The 19,955-nt window shown below is 38.9% G+C and overlaps 1 protein-coding gene across 2 annotated transcripts in view; it reads left to right on the top strand.

Annotated features, from left to right (window-relative positions):
• The window catches only part of isca2 (iron-sulfur cluster assembly 2), a 37,728-nt gene that overhangs the window by 3,921 nt on the left and 13,852 nt on the right, over positions 1 to 19,955 (top strand). Inside the window, exons 2-4 of one of the 2 annotated variants that reach the window (XM_048599624.1) lie at positions 11,265 to 11,436; positions 12,043 to 12,158; positions 14,483 to 14,658. In XM_048599624.1, coding sequence (XP_048455581.1) covers positions 11,265 to 11,436; positions 12,043 to 12,158; positions 14,483 to 14,657 — 463 coding nt within the window. In that variant the 3' untranslated portion in view covers position 14,658. Of the gene's footprint in view, positions 1 to 11,264; positions 11,437 to 12,042; positions 12,159 to 14,482; positions 17,716 to 19,955 lie in introns of those variants that run through there. The other variant, XM_048599623.1, reaches the window with a different exon arrangement.

Here is a 19,955-nt window from a genome sequence, read left to right as displayed (position 1 = left end):
CACTACGGAGGAAACCCGGAAGTGAGGCAATCCATTGCAACGGACCCCAGAGTTTAAAAACCAGGTGGGAAAACACACCGACGCTTCATCAGAGGCTACACTGAGGATGTTACCAAGCACGGTAACGAAACGTCTGCAGAACAACAAACCAGCTCGGTGAGCCAACCAACCTCAAGATGTCTCTTAATTTGGTGCATCGGAGTTGGGAGGTCATGTTGCAGCTGTACAGGACATTGTTTGGGCTACTGCTGGAATACTGCGTGTAATTTTGGTCTCCCTGCTGTGGAGGAATGTTGTGAAATTTGAAAGAGTTCAGAAAAGATGAACAAGGATGCTAACAGGTCTGGAGGGTTTGCGCTATAGGTAGAGGCGGAAATGGGCTGGGGCTATTTTTCCTGGAGCGCTGGCGGTTGAAAGGTGGCCTCATAGAGTTTATAAAATCATGAGGGGCATAGATAGGGTGAATAGACAAGGTCTTTTTCCCAGGGTGGGGAGTCCAAAGCTAGAGGGCGTAGGTTTAAGATGAGAAGGGAAATACTTAAAAGGCACCGAAGGGGCAATATTTTCACACAGCGCGGTTTATGTATGAAATGAGCTGCCAGAGGAAGTGGTGGAGGCTGGTACAGTTACAACATTTAAAAGGCATCTGGATAGGAAGGGTTTAGAGGGATACGGGCCAAATGTTGGCAAATGGGGCTGGTTTTATTTAGGGTATCTGGTTGACATGGACGAGTTGGACTGAAGGATCTGTTTATACGCTGTACATCACTATGACTCTATGGTAGTCAAAGGAAAAGAAACAGCACCTGTACAAGACCTTACAGAATGAGCAGTGTACGAGTTCAGTCAGAGAGTTTCAGTGCTAATCTTGAATGGTTCAGCGGTTTCAGGAAGACTGCAAATATTAACATGCCTGGTGAGGCAGCTAGTGCTGATACAGGAGCAGTTTATGTATGTCTTTCCCATTTGAATCATCGAAGAAAATGGGTAGTCAGCAAAACAAATTTTCAACATTAATTAAATAGAGATCTTTTGGAAATGTGTGCTGCAATGAATGTATATATGGCAAAAGGAGATAAAAGTGTCAGGATTCAAAGCTGCCAACTGTTATTTGACTATTTTGCTTGGTGGGTTTGCTGCAGGTGATGTTAAATGTCAACCATTAGTGCTGTACCAATCCAGGACATCACGGGCATTGAGAGGCAACTCCAAGGAGAGAGTGCATGTCACTTGGCAATCAAATGAGAAAGCATGGATGATGGGGGATTCTTTCAGGAGCAGTTCTTTGTATGCCATCCCTCCTGGAGGGATATATTACCTTAATATATTACCTTAAAAGTATTGCTCCTGTAAACTAACTGCCTAGATCATGTCATCAGCCATGTTAAAGTCTCTGAAAATGAGAAGTTGCTTTTCCTGTTGACTTCACTGCTCACTGAACCAATCAGCTGTGTCCGTGTCAAAATTCATGGCCAGTTGCCTTCTTCATATTTTCCCCAACTCATCAGTACAAAGGTTGGCAAGAATGTGCCATCAGTCAAGGAATGTTGGTATTGTAACATCATTCATTAGGACATCATCAGTATCACTGACTTTGTGATGTGGAGTCATGTTGACTTGTAGGAAAGATGATTGGTGGAGATTGTGGCCTGAGTGTGTCATTGGCCAAGAAGAATCTCATGACGTTGTTCAGAAAGTTCTCCATGAAATCATCGGCAAGGCAGGCTGGCCGTGTTGAAGTGGATAAGGCTGACGTGCTGTAATTGTTTGAATGCCATGTTGAAAAACTATTCACCAACTTAATGCAGCTCAAGAATCAATGACCAGAAGAGGAAATCGTGCTGGAACATTTCTAACCATTCAAGTTTTGACAAAAATAGTCTGGTAAGAGTTTTCCAAGGACATGACTAGATGTGTGGACGAAGGTAGTGCATTCCACATGAACTTCAGTACGGTTTTTGATGAGGTCTCACATGGAAGACTAGTCAAGAAAAGCCCATAAATTCAGGACAGCCTAGATCCAAAATTGACCTGGAGGCGGGGACGATGGTCAAAGGTTCCTTTTTGTGACTGGAAGCCTGTGACAAGTAGCATACCTTTCTGTTTATAGTATAGATTAATGATCTAGATATGAATCTGAGAGATTTGATCAGTATGTTTGCAGATGACATGAAAATTGGTAGTGTGGTAACTAGCAAGGAGGAAAGAGACTACAGGATGATTTGGATGGTCTGCTCAGAATGGCGGAATAATTACAAATAGCATTTGACTATAAAAAGCGTGAAGTGATGCATTTTTGTGTGGTCTAATAAATCAAGGGATTGTAGGATCCAATGAAGTACGGAGGATCCAAAGGTACCTTGGTGTGCACCTGTAGATCCTTGAGGGCAGCAATATTGGTAGATTAGGAGGTTAAGAGGGCATATGGGATACTTGCTGTTAGCCAAGGCATTGAATACAAGAGCAGAGAGCTTATGATGGAGTTGTATAAGATGTTAGTCGAGGCACAGATGGAGGAATGTGTGAAATACTGGTCACCATACTATAGGAAGTCTGTAATTGCACTACAGAGAAAGTTGAGGGGATTCACCAGGATGTTACCTTGGTTGAAGCTATGAAGAACGTCTAAATAGGTTGGGGTTGCTTTCCTCAAAGTAGAGAAGACTGACAGGAAGATGTGATTAAGGTATACAAAATTGAGTGGCATAGGTAGGAAGAAACATTTCCCCTTTGTCAAAGGATCAATAACAAGTGGGCATAGATTTAAGATAAAGGGCAAAAAGTTTAGAGTGGATTTGGGGAAGATCTTTTTTCATCCAAAGGTTGGTGGGAATCTGGAACTCATTGTCTAAAAGGGTAATAGAGGTGGGAACTATCACAACATTACAGAAGTATTTAGATGATAGCTTAAAGTGTTTTACGTGCAAGGCTATGGGCCAAGTACAGGGTAGGCAAGGCTTAATTGTATTATCACTGGACAATCAATCCAGAGACCCAGGCAATGTTCTGGAGATCCACGTTTGAATCCCACCATGGCAAGTAGTGGAATTTGAATTCAATAAAAAAAGTCTGACGTTAAGAGTCTAATGATGACCATGAATCCATTGTCGATTGTTGGAAAAAAAACCCACCTGGTTCAGTTCCTTTAAGGAAACTGCCATCTTTAATAAAAACCGAAAGAACTGCAGATGCTGTAAATGAGGAACAAAAACAAAGTTGCTGGAAAAGTCCGGCAGTTCTGGCAGCTGCCATCTTTACCTGGTCTACATGTGATTTCAGACACGCACCTGCCTGGTCAACCCTTAACTGTCTTCTGGAATGGACACTAAATGTTGCCCTAGCCTGTGAATGAATTTAAAGAAAAAGTGCTAGAAAATGGGACTAGAGTGGATAGGTGTTTGATGAGCGGTCTGGACAGATAAGCTGAAGGGCCTGTTTTCATGCTGTCAAACTCAACTTCTGAATGATTTGATGAAAATCCTCACAGAGTGACCTGAGGACAGAGCACAGTGTCAAAATAAACAGAAGGATCAACAATGCCATTAACAAAGGAATGTAGGGAGACATTAAACAAAGGTTTTTAGACTGTGCCTTAAACCTACGACGATTTCCAACAAGAAAGAAAGGGCAGCAAATACTAGGGAACACCACCACGTGCAAGTTCCTCACCAAGCCACTCACTATCATGACGTGGAAATATATCGCCATTCCTTCACTGTCGTTGCATCAAAATCCAGTAGTTTCCTCCCTAAGGGCATTGTGGGCCAGCATGCAGCACATGGGCTGCAGTGGTTCAAAAAGGCAGCTCACCACCACCTTCCCATGGGCAAGTAGGGATGGGCAATAAATGCTGGCTGGCCAACAATGCCCAAATCCCAAGAGTGAGTAAAAATAAAGGCAAAAGAGAACTGTTAACAGTGCTTGGATGAATCGTTCAATGCGGTTGTTGACTCTGACTCTGGCCCTTTCTCCCACTAAATCCACCAGAACCTCGCTGTTGCATTCTGTCTGTGAGTTGCTAGGAGCCAATCCTCTCCAACCTTGCTTTTGATTTGACTTCACTTCCCCTCTTTTCCCATGACTTCCAACTGAAAACCTTATTCCCACATTTGCTGTGGCCTGGGTACTACATAGCCCTGACACACTAGGAGGAGGTTGGTCTTCCGCCAGCACCTGCAGCCTCTTCCATGAAACTGCTGAGGTCAAGAGTTGCTGATATTTAGTGAATAGGTCCCACTGGGTGGAATTTCTGATCTCAAAGGTCTTGTTTCTAGGTGACATCTACTGGTGGCCTCACCACTGCCTGATCATATGGTTCAGAAGGGCTTCCTGAAAGAGTCAACACAAGGCTTTCATCAGCTCTCTAGCTGACTGGAGAGAACCTCACTACCCCCAACAAGATTCTGTCTAATGTTTTCGATCTCTGCCTTTAAGCGAAAGTCCTCCACACCTGTTCTTTCCTCTTTTGTCCCATGGAACTATTAGGTGTTAACATTTTTAATGGGCTATCATTGGTAAAAGAGAATCAAATCAGAATTTCAAATCTCTATGTGGATCCAAATCCTTCAAACACTTCAGGAACTTGTGTTTTTGTTTCTACATTATCTGGTTGAAGCCATCATAGTAGTATTGCCAGTACCATGCAACTTTAATTAAACTGACGGTGTGATTGACTAGTCATCTGTCTGGCCACTTCTGTCACTATTGAATGTGCCTGTTTGATGGAGCTTTAACAATAGTTGGTATGCTTTTGTTAAAGTAAAGCCATCATGGCAAGTGTTAGCAATGATGCATGTATATGATGTGTGGTTTCTTTTGTACATATCGTGTAATCATTTTTACAATTGAGTTGAAAAGCACCATTTTAAACCAACCTGTACTAAATTTAAGTGTTTTAATTTTTTAGAAAATGATTTAGCATTACAAGTTATTCACTTAAATATAGGAAGTCACAATGTTTATTGGCATTAATAAAATGATACATATTAGAAACTTTATTCTGGATTGGAGCCACTGAAATGGCCTCCTTGGCAATCAGTCACGAAATTGACCTTGGTTAACATTCAACATCGTTTTCTCACTCGACCTTCAACGCTACAAATGCCAGAATGCAAACTTGAACGTTTACTGCTGTTGCTCAATATTGCACTTGCTGAAAAAAAAAATTGAGTTTTAAAAGAACTGCTTTCAGCATAATGCAGTCGAAAGGGATGAGATATTTTAAAATCTGCAAGAACTCACTTCAAATGTATTAAAAATGTGCACTGTTAAGGCTCCGACCAAGCTGCAAGATTTTAACCAGAGTTCTGACCAGGAGTAGTCTTTCTACTTGAATGCTTATTTACATTCATCCTTGCACATAGTTAATATTTGCATCTAAATCAGTTCCACCTCTCAGGACAGCGAAAGGATTGCTTGTACATTGTTTGAAGCAAATTTGATATCACTGAAAACAAAAAGTATTGGAGATCACAGCGGGTCAGGCAGCATCCATGGAAAGAAAGCAAGCTAATGTTTTGAGTCTAGATCTCCAGCAATTTTTTTGTTTCCAGTACAGATTCCAGCATTTGCAGTAATTTGCTCCTGGATTTGATATCAATCTGGTTATGCTCCCATGCAGTGTCACAACCCAAACTGTACCACTGCCCTTAGGTTTAATATTGTTGTAAAGAAGAAAATGAAGCGGTATTGCAGTTTCTGTACATTTGTTTCTCTGTGTGAGGTTGGGAGTGTGTAGAATTAAATTCTTATTATTGCATTTCACTTAATTTGGTTTTTATCTGATTATGCTGCTTAAAGTGCAGAAATATATGAATTTATAGGTCTTAAAGAAGTGGCAGCAGAGGTAGTGAATGCATTAGTTATAACATTCCAAAATTCTCTGGATTCTAGAAAAGTTTCAATGGATTGGAAAAATACCAATGTAATGCCCTTATTCAGAAAGGGAGGGAGGCACAAAGTAGGAAACTATAGACCAGTTAATTTCCCAACGACAGATGTTAAACTATTGGAATCAATTTTCCAGGAAGTATTAACAGGATAACACAATCCATCAGACTTAGTATGGTTTTATGAAGGGTAAATCATGTTTGACTAATTTTCTAGAGTTCTTTGAAGATGTAACAAGCAAAGTAGATAATGGGAGTCCTGGAGATATACTATATCTGGACTTCCAGAAGGCATTTGATAAGGTGCCACACGAAAGCTTAATACATAAGGTAAAATCACATGTGGATTAGGGGTAATTTATTTACTTTCACAACATCCTGCTTAGAGATGTTCTGACACACCTCCTGGAGCAGGTGTGACTTGAACTCAGGTGTCCTGGTAAAAAAGTAGAGACACTACCAGTGTGCCACAAGAATTTATTAGCTTGGATGGAGGATTGGCTATTCAACAGAAAAGAGAGAGTCAGAATAAATGGGTCTTTTTCTGATTGCATGCAGTAACTAGTGGGTGCTATAGTTGAGTCCTCGCGGTTCAACTACTTACAATGGAGAATAGTGACTTGGATGCAGGGATAGAATGTACTGTAGCCAAATTTGCAAATTTTATTTTTCTTTACTCATTCACAGGATGAGGGTGTCACTGGTCAGGCAGCATTTATTGCCCATCCCTAATTGCCCAGAGGGCAGTTAAGAGTCAGCCATAGTGCTGTAGGCCTGGAATCACATTTAGGCCAGACCAGGTGAGGATGCCAGTTTCCTTCCCTAAAGGACATTAGTGAACCAGATAGGTTTTTCTGACAATCGACAATGGATTCACGGTCATCATTAAATTCTTAATTCCAGATATTTATTGAATTCAAATTCCACCAGCTGTCCTGGTGGGATTCGAACCTGGGTCCTCAGAACATTATCTGGGTCTCTGGATTAACAGTCCAGTGATACCACTAGGCCATCGCCTCCCCTTATAAATGATACTAAAATAGTGGAAAAGTAAATTGCAATGAAAAACTAAAAAATTTACGAATGGATATGGATAGGTTAGTGACTAGGCCAATACTTGGCAGAAGAATTTTAATTTATATACGTGTGAGGTTTTCCACTTTGGTCAGAAGAACAAAAAGGCAACTTGTTACTTAAATAGAGAGAAACTTCAGAGTCTTTCAGAACAGAGGGATCTTGATGTCTTTGTACATGAGTAACAGAAAGCTACTATACAGGTACAGCAGGAATAAGAAGGGCAAATGGAATTTTGGCATTTATTGCTAAAGGGATGGAGTGTTAAAGTAGAGGAATGCTGTTGCAGTTGTACAAGGCACTGGTGAGACCACATCTGGAGTAGTGTACAGTTTTGGTTCCCATACTAGAGAAAGGATGTAATTGCATTGGAGAAAATTCAGGGATGATTTACTGGATTAATTGCAGACATGAAAGACTTGTCTTAGGCGAAGTTGAGCAGTTTAGCAATATACTTACTAGAGTTTAGAATGATGAGAACAGATCTAATCAAGGTACGTAAATTGCTAAAGGAGCTTGACAAAGTAGACATAGAGTGGATATTTCCCCTTGTGGAACAATCCAGAATGAGGGATCGAGTTTTAGGCTGAGAGGTGGCACATTTAAAACAGATGAGAAGGAATTACATCTCTCTCAAAGGGTTGGGAATTTACATAATTCCCTACACTGAAGTGAGGTGGATGCTGAGACACTAAAATTAAAGAGGAGATGGACAGATTTTTCATTAACAGGTTAATTGATTATAAGGAGTAGGCAGGAAAGTTGAGTTGAGGCTGACATGAGATCAGCCATGAGCGCATTAAATGGTGGAGCAGGCTCATAAGGCTGAATTGCCTACTCCTGCTCCTAGTTCTTGTGTTCTTAACATTTTTTGAGTTTGAAAATTTGTGGGATATTGCACTGTGAACCTGCTAACCACGACTTTGTACTTGAGTGAATGTTCATTGAGTTAAAGGTTAATGTTTAATACTCCAGGATTTCTGCCATCTCTCACTAGTCAGCAATTTTTAAAATCTGAGAAGCCAAGGTAAAGGACAATTGCCTGGAGAATAGAACATGACGAAGGATAAAATGAATAGGAGAAAGGGCATGTAAACTAAAAGAGATAACCAATAGGTACTAAACTTGAGTTTTAAAGTCACTTATATATTGAGAAATGACCATGAAAATAAACAGTTTCAATGCTTTGATTTCTTGGAAAATTTAAAGCAGCATTTGCAATTGTCTAGCAATTATACTGTGTACAAAGATCATGACTTCAAATTCCAACTTATCAGTAAGTTGTGAAGTTGAATTCAGTAAGTTTTGTATTGTGGATGCATTTGATTTGCTAATGTCTTGTTGGTATCCAGTCTGCCTTAAATGCCACAGCAGCCCTGCATGTGCTGCGGATGCTGCCTTGCTAATGTTGTGTACACCCAAAAAGAACCTTTTAAAAAAATGTTGGCAAAGGAGAGACTAGATTTCAGGACTCAAATTAGATAGCAAAAATAAAGCACAGAAGTGTTCAAACACTGTATAATATTTTGTTTAAAATTGGCCAGCACTGGTCAATGGGTGGTGGGATCAGGAGACTTCCTTTTTCTGGTATATTATCTCTGTTTGCTTCATTACAAATGATTTTAAATGTATTGTACTTCAATGACTGGGTTTGTGAAAGACATCATACAAATGTAAGTCTTACTGTTTTTTAGAAATATGTGAGAGTAACAAAATTGATTTCCAGTGCTCAAGTCTTGGAAAGATTTGGGCCTTTACAAGTTGTTAAAGGAAAATTTATACCAGTAAAGAGGAAATAAGCTAGTTTAGTTGTTTCTTTTTGGATGTGACCAGCATTGGCAAAGCAGCACTAATTGCCCCTCGTGGGGACTGGAGTAGAGACAAGATTGTGGGAATTCTGTTTGAGTTGAAAAGAATCATTTGCAGTAGGCTTGTAAGAATTGAAGAAATTCATCAGGATAGAGCTACCGATGATAGGTTTGCAGCTGTTAGATGGCATTGTGAAATGTGAAAAGATATTATCTAAATGGCAATTGAATGAAGAAAGATATCTGTGGCCTTATTGTAGGGCACAGATAATAAGATACAGTGGAGAGAAAACTGGTGTGTTTGCATTTGTATTTTGTCACAAACCCAAACGGATACCTATTTCTAGATGGACCATCCTAACAGCACTGTGGGTGTACAACAATACCACATAGATATGCAATGGTTCCAGAAACTTTGTCAGTACCACCTTTCCAAGGGCAGTCAGGGTGGACAATAAAAATGGCCCAACAAAGGTCACATCTCACAAATGATTTTAAAAAGTCAACCATTGTTCTGTGTTTTGTGGGTAGGATTCACCTTGGGTGCACTTTCTGAATGTTGAGAGAGTGCTTCAAAGTAGACATCTTAGATGTATGACATACAGATTAATTACTATTTGGGAAATTTTAGTCTAGGGTTATCAATTTACACCTACTAATTAACCACTAAAGCAGCAACATTCGGTGTAATCGAAACACTTCTTTCAAAATCCAAACCTATAGTGCTACGTAGTTTTCACTTTTGGTGGCCAAAGACTTGAAATGGGTAGAAAGGAAAAAGAAATTAAAAGATAAAAAAACGAAATTGTTGTAGTGCCTTTCACCAACTTACGATGTTCCAAAACCTTTGAAAACTGATAGAATATTCTTTTCAGTTGTGTAATATAGGAAATGAAACAAGCAGTTTGCATACAACAAGCTCCCACATATAATAGCGAGATAACCAACAGATCATCTGTTGTAATGATGTAGGTTGGAAGGTCATGTATTCTCTATGCCTCCAACTTACAGTTACACTTTACTTTTTGAGAATTCAAATGTTGCTGTGTACTAGAAAACCCAAAACAGAATGTTCTGAACAGTATTGATAGTGAAAGCCAAAGCAACTAAGTGGTTGCATTGTGTTAAAGGGGAACAAAAGTAATTTTTGTTCCTACAGAGCCATTAGTTTTTAATTTTAAGGTTTGTTTTTGCATCCTAATGATTCAGCTGGGCAAACTGTCTCCCTCTTGCTGTGTAGTATCAGTATGTTACATCCAGTCTTTTCTGTTTCTGAACCCATTGGTTTGCACGAGGACCTGTTGATTTGTTTCAGTTTGAAGTTTTGTTTAGTGTAGCTGCAAGGGAATAAAATTCATCATTAATTAATCCTGAAAAAGTCATGGTGAAGGAACTTTTTAATAGTGATTGTAAATTTATTGCACACATATTACTGGTTCATCCAGCCTACATTCGTCTTTTACATTTGCATTTCATCATAATTTGAAATTCAGTATTGTAATTAGACAGAGCCACTTTATCTTTCAGATGAGCTCCTATCTGCTTCATGTGGTTGTAAAGTACTTGGTCACACTAATTGATAAAGAGTGGGGCAATTCTCTTTATTATGCAAGCCAAGTTTATCTTAAACCTCAGCACCGAATCAGATGAACTGTGTTTAGCACCTGGATATAACTTGATTGCTACTTACAAAACATTTTGACTGCACTTTTGGAAATATTTTTATTCTGTCTGCAAAGTGTTTGCAAAGGCACTACATACAAATCTTTCCTTATTCACCTCTAACTGACTTGATAAGATAACAGGTATCAAGGTCTAACTCTCAGATGGAATAAACTCCTTACCCAGTGATCTTATGCAGCTCCCAATTCCATTCCTTAACTGAAATGCTGATGAGGTGACTTTGAGCCTAATGGTTAGGGAGCTAAGTTAATAGGTACAGATAGGCAAAGTTATCAAGTTGCTGGTGTGATTACTGGCAGGTTAATTCAACATTATGCCATTTCTTAGGGCTGTCAGTTTTTGGTGTTTAAACAATCGATGACATGGTATAAATGGTGTAAATTTCAATTATGATTTTCAGTGCTTGTTGATGATCACAGGTGAAATATTACCACTTTCAAAGTCCAGTGGATATGACGAATCTCAGATCCGGTAATGTTTCAGTTAGATGAAGAAATGTGTTTTTTTCCCCCGCCTCACTTCCTTACATTGTGTCCCAAATCCAGAGCAGTAGCTCTGGCACTGCCCTGAGTGCCACTGTCAGTGTTGACAAGAATTTGGCCTGAAATATAATGGAGTTTGACTTAGTGGCCTCTTTGCATGTTGGCTGGACATCCTGAGGCATCTTGCAATCAACTAAATATTTTTGAAGTGTAGTTGTAGTCATAGCATTCCTTTTTTATTCTTATTGAGCCATGTCCAAAAATTGGTGTTTCATTTTGCACACTTTTCTGCCAACTGATCTTTTCTTTTATTTTTACATTTTTAACAGGGTGCCATGCTTGGCTGTTTCTTTACAGAGCCGTTCTGTGTTATTGGCTGACAAAATTCATATCTTATCCCCCCGGGGATTGCGAGTAGCTGAAAGGTGGTTTTCAGTTGGTCAAGAATCAAAGACTACCGCACCTCAGGACACTGTGTTCCTCAGTGATAGCTGTGTTAAGGTAAAGATAGTAAAATGGTGAGATCTGGTTGAGACACTTGATTCAGACAAAAAAAAGTTTTGTCTTCATATTTCAAGGTCAAAATCAGATAGTTCTAATTCTGGTCAAAACATCTTTGTTTGATTTTGTTTCATTAGTAGTAACCAGTGTTGATTACAATTTGACTTGGAAAGATAAGGAAATGTGGAGTATTCCAGTAACTTGATCATTATCATGCTTGACTTGTGTGGGAAATCAATCTTCCAGATTGGTAAGGAGAGGATTGTTAGTCTGAATCGTCATAATATTGTTTGTTGTATCTCTGTGTGACATTGCCAATTAGTACAGATATATGAGCAATTTTCTGCTGTGCTTGATACTTAGTAACTTGTTTGCAACCCGCACAAACTCATAGCATCATGATGTTATTTCAACCGGTCTGCTCTGGATTTTAGCCTTGGTTCCAAGTAATGATCTAAACCACAGCACGAGCAAATTCCCACAACATAATGTGATGTATTCCATATCAATTAGCAAGATATTTCATGATTTCAATGTATCTTATAGTAACTTTATGAAGTTTATAAATTATTACTACTTGAAGTCCCCTTTAAAAATGTGTTACAGCGCCTACGACAGATTTTGGAAAAAGGTGAGGTCCTGAGGGTACAAGTCGAAGGAGGAGGCTGCTCAGGATTCCAATACAAATTCACTGTGGATAAAACAATAGACCCAGATGACAGGTATAGAAAAAAAAACTTCAGTTGTGTTTACTGGTGTTTTATAGTTTTGTTCCATAGAACTGTCACACATACAAATGGTAACTCCAGAATAACCAATGACCCACAAACATTGTTTGGGTTTGTTCATTCTTTTAATTTAGTTACAAACTTTCCAATGGGAGGCATTGCACAGAGGGGAGATGTTTGTTTGTGACCTGCCCTTCCATTCTTGTGAATGTTCTAATAAGCCACCCTGCTAGCCTGGTAATTTCGTTTCGCTATCTACATTAATACTTTCCTGAATAAGGTGGGCATTATCCCTCCTTGATCTGTCGGTAGGCTTTAACACAGTTAAACACACCATTCCTGTATAGTCATCCAGCTTGCTAGCACTGCATCAACCTGGTTCCATTCTTACCTATATATTCATAAGCTTGAGAAATACCTACAGCTTTTTTTCTCCCTGAACGCTATTACTACTGGGGTTACTTAAGCCTGAGATCTGTACTTGAAGTGACTTCATCCAGCTTCCACATATGCTGATAACACTGAGCTCCTCCTCATCATTACCTCTCTTGCCTTGTCCACTGTCTCTAAATGATCAAATTGATTGTCTGACATCCGATAATTTCGCCCTCCATGAATTTGAAATCAACAAGAACTGTTCTTGCTCAACAATTACCATGGCTTAATTTGCAGCTAGACCCATTTTCCTATCCCCCTGTGCTCTTTGACTGACGCTGGCTGCTTTGATTTTAAAATCCTCTGCGTCCCTACATTTTTTAATCTTCTCCAGCACCACAACCCTTCCAGATATCTATATTCCTTCAACTCTGTCCTCTAGTGCATCCCAAATTTTAATGTGGTAGTATTGACACTGTCTCTCCAGCAAGTGAAGGTCTAAGTTCTGGAATTCTCTCCCAAATTTACTTTGCCTTTCTTCCTCTCTTTCCACTTTTTAAGATGCTCCATGAAACCTACCTCTTTGATGAAGCATTTGGTCATCTGTCCTAATATCTCCTGATGTGGCTTTGTGCCAGTGGGTTTTTTTTATTGTTAGATGTACTTGTGAAGGGCCTTGAGACTACATTATGTTAAAACGACTATGTAGAATACAAGCTTTTTGTATTATTTTCTATCACCTGATAGTGAAATGAATAATAATTTTCCTTTCCAGTTCTGAAATAAGTTGAATATCAGTCTTGTATAGGATATTTGAGGGAACACTAACAATTATCATCTAAGGAGCACCTATGAAATTACAATCAGTGTGATTTTAGAATCAGCAAGTTAATTTACCAATTCCTATTTGAATTCTTTTGAGAAGGAAACTGCATTTGTGTGAAGCTTGCGGATCTATCATTCAGTGGAAATTCAGTCGACATTTGACCATGCTCTGAATTTCAAACATCCAAAGAATATTAAGTCTCATTAAGTTTAGTGAGAGATTGCCAGCAAGACTTAAAATCAGTTCGCTGAGCTAATTTTACTCCTTAATTCCCAACATTAGATTCCAATCTGGAATGTTTTTTATCTCAATTTTTTGAAAGCTGCTAATGACCCCAGTCCCAGCTTTCATATATTCCAACCCCAATCCTGGTCCAGCTAAAATATGTTCCAGAATTGTGAATCATTCTTTTGTGGCAAATAAAGAGAAGTAAGCAGTCTTGCACTCCTCTCACGCTTCATAGCTGGTAAAGTCGACATTCCAAAACTAAATGCCTTAAATCGTCGTAAATGCAAAAAACGATAATTCAGTTTACAGCATTGTTGTAGCACCAAGCTGCAACACAACATTATCTGACTATTGCGTAATTTAAAAGCAACATTACTGTACCAGTGATACACTCTGGATTTTTGTACAATTGTCCAAAAAGACAGTATGTACTCTAAAATATGTAAAACCTGCAGCAGAATGGATCATGATTGAATCCATTCCAGCAGGAATGATACAGCTGAGTGGGTTGTTAGATCATTTCAGAGGGCTTTTTAAGAATCAGCCACATTGTTGAGGGCCTGAAGCCCTATATAGGTCTGACCAGGTTAGAACGGCAGATTTCCTCCCTAGATTGGTTTTGACGATGGTTTCATGGTCACCATTGCACTACTTTTTAATTGCTGATATATGATTTGAATTAAAACCTCACCATCTGCTGTGGAGGGATTTGAACCCATGTCCCCAGAGAATTAGCTTGCACCTAAAGATTACCAGACCAGTTCTATTACCGCTACACTGCAGTTTTCCCATAATTAAATAGTAAAAGATTAGTCTAACATTAAGAATCTTAAAATATATTAATTTTTACTGTCTGAATATTAATTTTATGGTTGCTTCTACAAATTAGGGTCTTTGAACAGGATGGAGTTTCACTTGTCGTTGATTCTGACAGTATGGAGTACCTGAAGGGAGGGACAGTGGATTACAGTGAGGAACTAATCCGAAGCTCATTTCAAGTGATCAACAATCCACAGGCAGAACATGGATGTTCTTGTGGGAGTTCCTTTTCCATCAAGTTGTAAAGTGAGACCTTTGTGTAGCAATTTTTCTCTGATCTTCTGTTTAAAAAGTTGCTCACGAAATCTGCAATAACCTGGCCAGGAAAAGACGCAGCCGTGCTTAAAACACAATGTTGTGACCTTGTAGCCTTGTTAAATATTGCAAAGATGACAAATGCTGAGAGAACACTGGAGTTTGCATTATTTATGCTTTGCATTGATACTGTCAAATATTTTGAAACAGAATGTAATAGTAGTAATAGCAAAAGTTGTACAAATATTTTTTCTTAACACGATATCCCTTTGACTCTTCTAAATTAAATAATAATGTGAAGGATGGTGAACAAATTAAATAATCGAGTCTAAATTGTCTCACCACACCCGAAAAAGACAGCAAAGTATATTGTTTTTTTTAACTCTCTTGTTTGAAGCGGAGTATCTACCATGGTGCCTGGCTGCTTCCTGGTGACCTGATTTGGGTGGAAATGACCTGTCAAATTTTAGCCCTTCTCTAACTTTCACTGATCTTTAACTGCTTGAACATGTATTGGCATTTTTCCCCAACAGAGATAACTATCTTTGAAGTTAGGTCATACTCCTCAGTTTCACTTGACCACTCTGTTCTGTTACTAATATTGGAATGTTGTAGAAACTTTGTTATTTTCTAACATCTTAATTTGAAAATGACCCACTAAGTTTGTCTTCATCCTTTCAGACAAAGAATGCCAGATCTTGGCAACTAGCTGCAAAAGAAATCTCTTTGTAGTTCCCTTCTGATTCTTTTGTGAATTACCTTCTGGTCCTCTGGTTATCAACCCTCTTGCCAATGGAATTTGTTACTATCAAAACCCTTCATAATTTTGAACACTGCTGTTGGATCTCTTTCTCTTTGCCCCCATCCACCATATTTTCTTTCTATGAACAACAATCAGCTTTCTTAGTTTCAACTTGTGTGTTAGAATCTGTTAAGTCTTCTGACTATTTGCTTCCTGTTTTAAGGTAGTAACTCTAATTGCAAATTACTCACCTGCACTAATAAAGTTACGCTACAGTAAAATTTTATTTGGACTTGAAGTTGATAACTGGTGTGAGCCTCAGGAATATTTCTTCTTTCTCCAATGCTATCCAGAATGGTTTGCTGAAATTTATGTAGTATTTATTTTTTTAAAAATTGGCATGATTGCCATTATGATGAACTTCATTGTTACTTTTTAAATTTGTCTTTGTTAATTTGCAACAAAGCAAAAAGGATGCTGAACTGATTTGTCCAGTATGGCTGTGTCATTATCAGAAACCCGCATGAGGCTAGTCAGCACAGAAAGAAGAACATGAAGCTTGGATTTCTATCTTGACACCAGCAGTGTTCGTCACAAAGGAAGTGCCTTTTGTGGGAAACTTGCCTTTATTCTTGTGATTATTTTTGTCTGACAATAGGCGACAATGGCAGATGAAAGATTTGGTTTCAATCTTACAAAGAACTAAACTGCTGCCAGTGTTAATTGAAAATAAATTAGGAATAGTTTCTGGGATAAAAGAAATGAACAAATTACAGTATTTGTATTTATAAATCTCGAACCTAGTTTCCTTATGCTTTTATCAATCTTTCAACTTGACATCACTTTAAATCCCCTTTCACTGTATGATTTCCCAGCTTGGTCATATTTCATTCTTAACATTACTGTTGCCGTTGAAGTGCTGACCAGGTTGTGTAGGTGGAATTGTTCATTGAATCTATCTGTAGTTTTTCCTCTACCTAGAATGGCATATGAAGTATCAACTTGCATTTATATATCACCCTTCAACACATTCAAATGTTCAAAGGTGTTTCATAGGAGTCCTAAAAAATAATTGACATCCTGCCACATAAGACGATATTAGGATATATGCGCAAAAACTTGGCCAAAGAAGGAAGTTTCAAGGATTGTTTAAAGGATGGAGTAGCATGTAACTTCTATTGTTATATTTAAATACATTAGTGAGAAAAGCAAATGTACTTGTGAAGTATTTGATTTAACCTTGCCAGAGACTCAGGATCTGACAACAAATGGTGTCAACAAAATGTCACAGGTAGAGTGTTGATTTACTCTCCCTTGCCTTGATTTCTTTGCACATTAGGGATAGCTGTACAAAGTAGGAAATTCATGAAATGTCCTGCAGTTTCTTACTTAAAATAAGTCAAAAACATTTAACAATTAGTCTAGCATTTTTTAAAGCTATCTGGTGAGCTTCAGCACTGATTTAAAAGTGAAATACTGCATGGCAATATGAAATAAAAAATGAAAATCTCAAATTCTGAACACATCAGACAGCAAATGTGGATACGGAAGCCAATTTGGCAGAGATTCTGTTGCACCCCACTGGTTAGTTCCAACATTTTCTGCTCTTGCTTCGAAGCATCCTTGCTTTCTGATACAGCAAATTGGTGAAGTTTAGACTATTTTGCCTTTAATAGTAGGAAAAGCAGACAGGGTGTTACTTCAGCTATGCTATGAGATATACTAAGTACATGGGACAAAAGAGGGACGGGAAGGTAAAAAGAGCTACACGAAAGCATGTCCGTGTTGAGGAGCTAGTTAATAGTGAAATATACAGACAATATGAATGCAATGCAGCAAGATAATAAAGGTCCTACTCACAAGAGTCCGATACAGAAAAGTGGTGAAAAGGGAAAAGTGCTGTACTTTATTTTTGGCATCTTTCTTGTTTTGTGCAGTTACCTCACTAACAGGCAGATAATACGGAGCCTTCCATCCCTGCAATGCCCTGTTCTATTGATCTGGCTTGTGTTACAAATAGGTACATTCACACTTTGAAATCAGGCTTGTTATTCCTTCAACAGCATGTAGTTTTTCAGAAAGCAAAACCTTGTTCAAACAAAATGAATGTCTTAGATTTTGGAGAGTGGGACTTTACTTCCCTGTCCTTTTGTCTCAGAAACAGAAAAAAAAGCCATGACAGAGTTCAACATTTGTGTTTTAATGTTCCAAACAAAAAAGACAAGGTATTTTTGTAGTTGTCATAATAGCAAGTTGTAAAATTGTATATACTTTTTGTGTTCAATAATAAAGGTTAATGGAATGTGCACTTCAGACTTATTTTAATACATCTCGAGAATGCCAGCTGGTTGTGGAGAAAGTAACTTCTGCACTCTTAGCAAGACATATAATGTGCAATTCATGTTGTGGGACATTGAAATGTTTGTGTGCACGTGTATATTTTTTAATCTAAATTAAATAATTTTTAAAATATCAAAATAGGCACACTCTTCTCCTGCACTCATTTTACTTGACATCAGTTTTTGCTGCAGCACTGTTGCCGCTTGCAATATTATTTGATCAAGCCCTGTTCTTGAGCCTTAAGTGCATGGTCTGGGCTGAAGATCAGTGTAGTAACATGACAGCATTACACAGCCATGTCAAAGCAGATAAAGCAGTGAGCAAGAATTCCTTAGACTTGACTCTTATGTCAGTGTACATGGGCTATCAGCATGAAGCATGTGTAAACAGGGCAAGTAACTTGTATCTCTTCAACTAATTAGTTGAATTATTAATGCTCAGTTTGAATGAAGTTGTTAATGTAAAACACTAATTTGACTGTTAAATCAGGAATAGAAAACAAGAAAAGCTGGATTGACAGATTTTCCAACATTATGGTGCTTCCTCTTCACTGGCCCTCTGACAGTGTGGCACTCCCTCAGTACTGATCCTTTTTTTTCCAAAAAAGTTAACCCCATGGTGGCTCAGTAGTTAGCACTGCTACCTCACAGTGCCAAAAACCTGGGTTTGATTCCAGTCTTGGACGACTGTGTGGAGTTTGCACATTCTCCCTATGCCTGCGTGGATTTCCTCTGGGTGCTCCAATTTCTTCCCACAGTCCAAAGATGTGCGGGTTAGGTGGATCAGCCGGGCTCTATTGCTCTGTAGTAACCAGGAATGTGCAGCCTTGGTGGATTAGCCATGGGAATTGCAGGGATTGGGGGGGGTGGTGGTGTCGGTCTGGGTAGGATGCTCTTCAGAGGGTCAGCATGGACTTGATGGGCCAAATGGCCTACCTCCACACAGCAGGGATTCTGTGATTTCTACACTTTTAATTGTTATAGTTTTACTTTAAGGCTCCATTTTTTTTTTTGTCAAACAGCTAGTTTATCAGTAGCATTTTACCTATTTGTTAAATTCAGGCGATGTTGACAGTACTGATTAGGCCATTTACTTCCCATCCCTAGAGAGGCTGTTGGTGTGCTGCCTCCTTGAACCAATGGGGGTGTAAGAATACCCACAGAATTGTTAGGGAACAAGTTCCAGGATTTTGACTGACAACAGTGAGGAACAGCAATATAGCTCCAAGACCGGATGGTGTATGACTTTGCGAGAACCTTGCAAATGGTGTTGTTCCAATGCATCTGATGCATAAGTACTTATCGGTCGGTTTGAAAGATGCGGTCCAAGGAACCTGTGTGAGTTGCTGCAGTGTACCTTGTAGTGGTAGAAGGAGTAAATGTTGGTAGTGGTAATTATTAATTAAAGGGATGCTTTGTCCCGGATGATGTGAGGTTTTGTCAGAGCTGCTCATTCAGGCTAGTGGATAGTATTCCATGACTGTTTTGGACTTGGGAGACATAAGGAGACTTACCCACCATAAGAAAATCCTGGCCCTAACCTGCTATTCTAGGCACAACATTTATGTGGTTGCTCCAGTTTAGTCAATGATAACTATCAGGATGTTTATCATGGTAGATTCAGTGATGGCAATGCTATTGAATATTAAGTTAGGTTCTCTCTGAAATTAGATTCTGTGTTTTTGATGGTCATTTTATGGTACTTACATGACAGAGACATTACTTGCTTTATTAGCGGGAAAAGGGTCCCGACCCGAAACGTCAACTTTCCTGCTCCTCTGATGCTGCCTGGCCTGCTGTGTTCCTTCAGCTCCACACTGTGTTATCTCTGACTCCAGCAGCTGCAGTTTTTACTACCTCTACATTTGAATGTGGGCTGGTTCAGTTTCTGAGAAGCCACTAATGGTGCTGAACATTATACAATCATCAGCAGACATCCTGACTTCTGACCATGTAATGGAGGGAAGGTGATTGCATCTTCCTTGTTTAAAATTATTTTTTTCTTCATATTTCTAGTAGCCTGACACCAGTGAAATAAAGAATTTTTGCTTCATGAACTTTGGGCTGCCTGTGCTTTTAAATGTCAGGTTATACCAATGTTTGACATGAGATTTCGTGGGATCTGGGATTAATATTGTGGACTCCCACAGCAACTCCCAGGAAGGTATTTTTGATATTGTGTGTCTTTCTATCTTGCTATAGGACCT

Source organism: Rhincodon typus, chromosome 8 (genome assembly GCF_021869965.1).
Source record: "Rhincodon typus isolate 14 chromosome 8, sRhiTyp1.1, whole genome shotgun sequence".
Lineage (NCBI taxonomy): Eukaryota > Metazoa > Chordata > Chondrichthyes > Orectolobiformes > Rhincodontidae > Rhincodon > Rhincodon typus.
The sequence above is the reverse complement of the archived record's forward strand: the minus strand, read 5'-3'. Positions and strand labels throughout refer to the sequence as shown.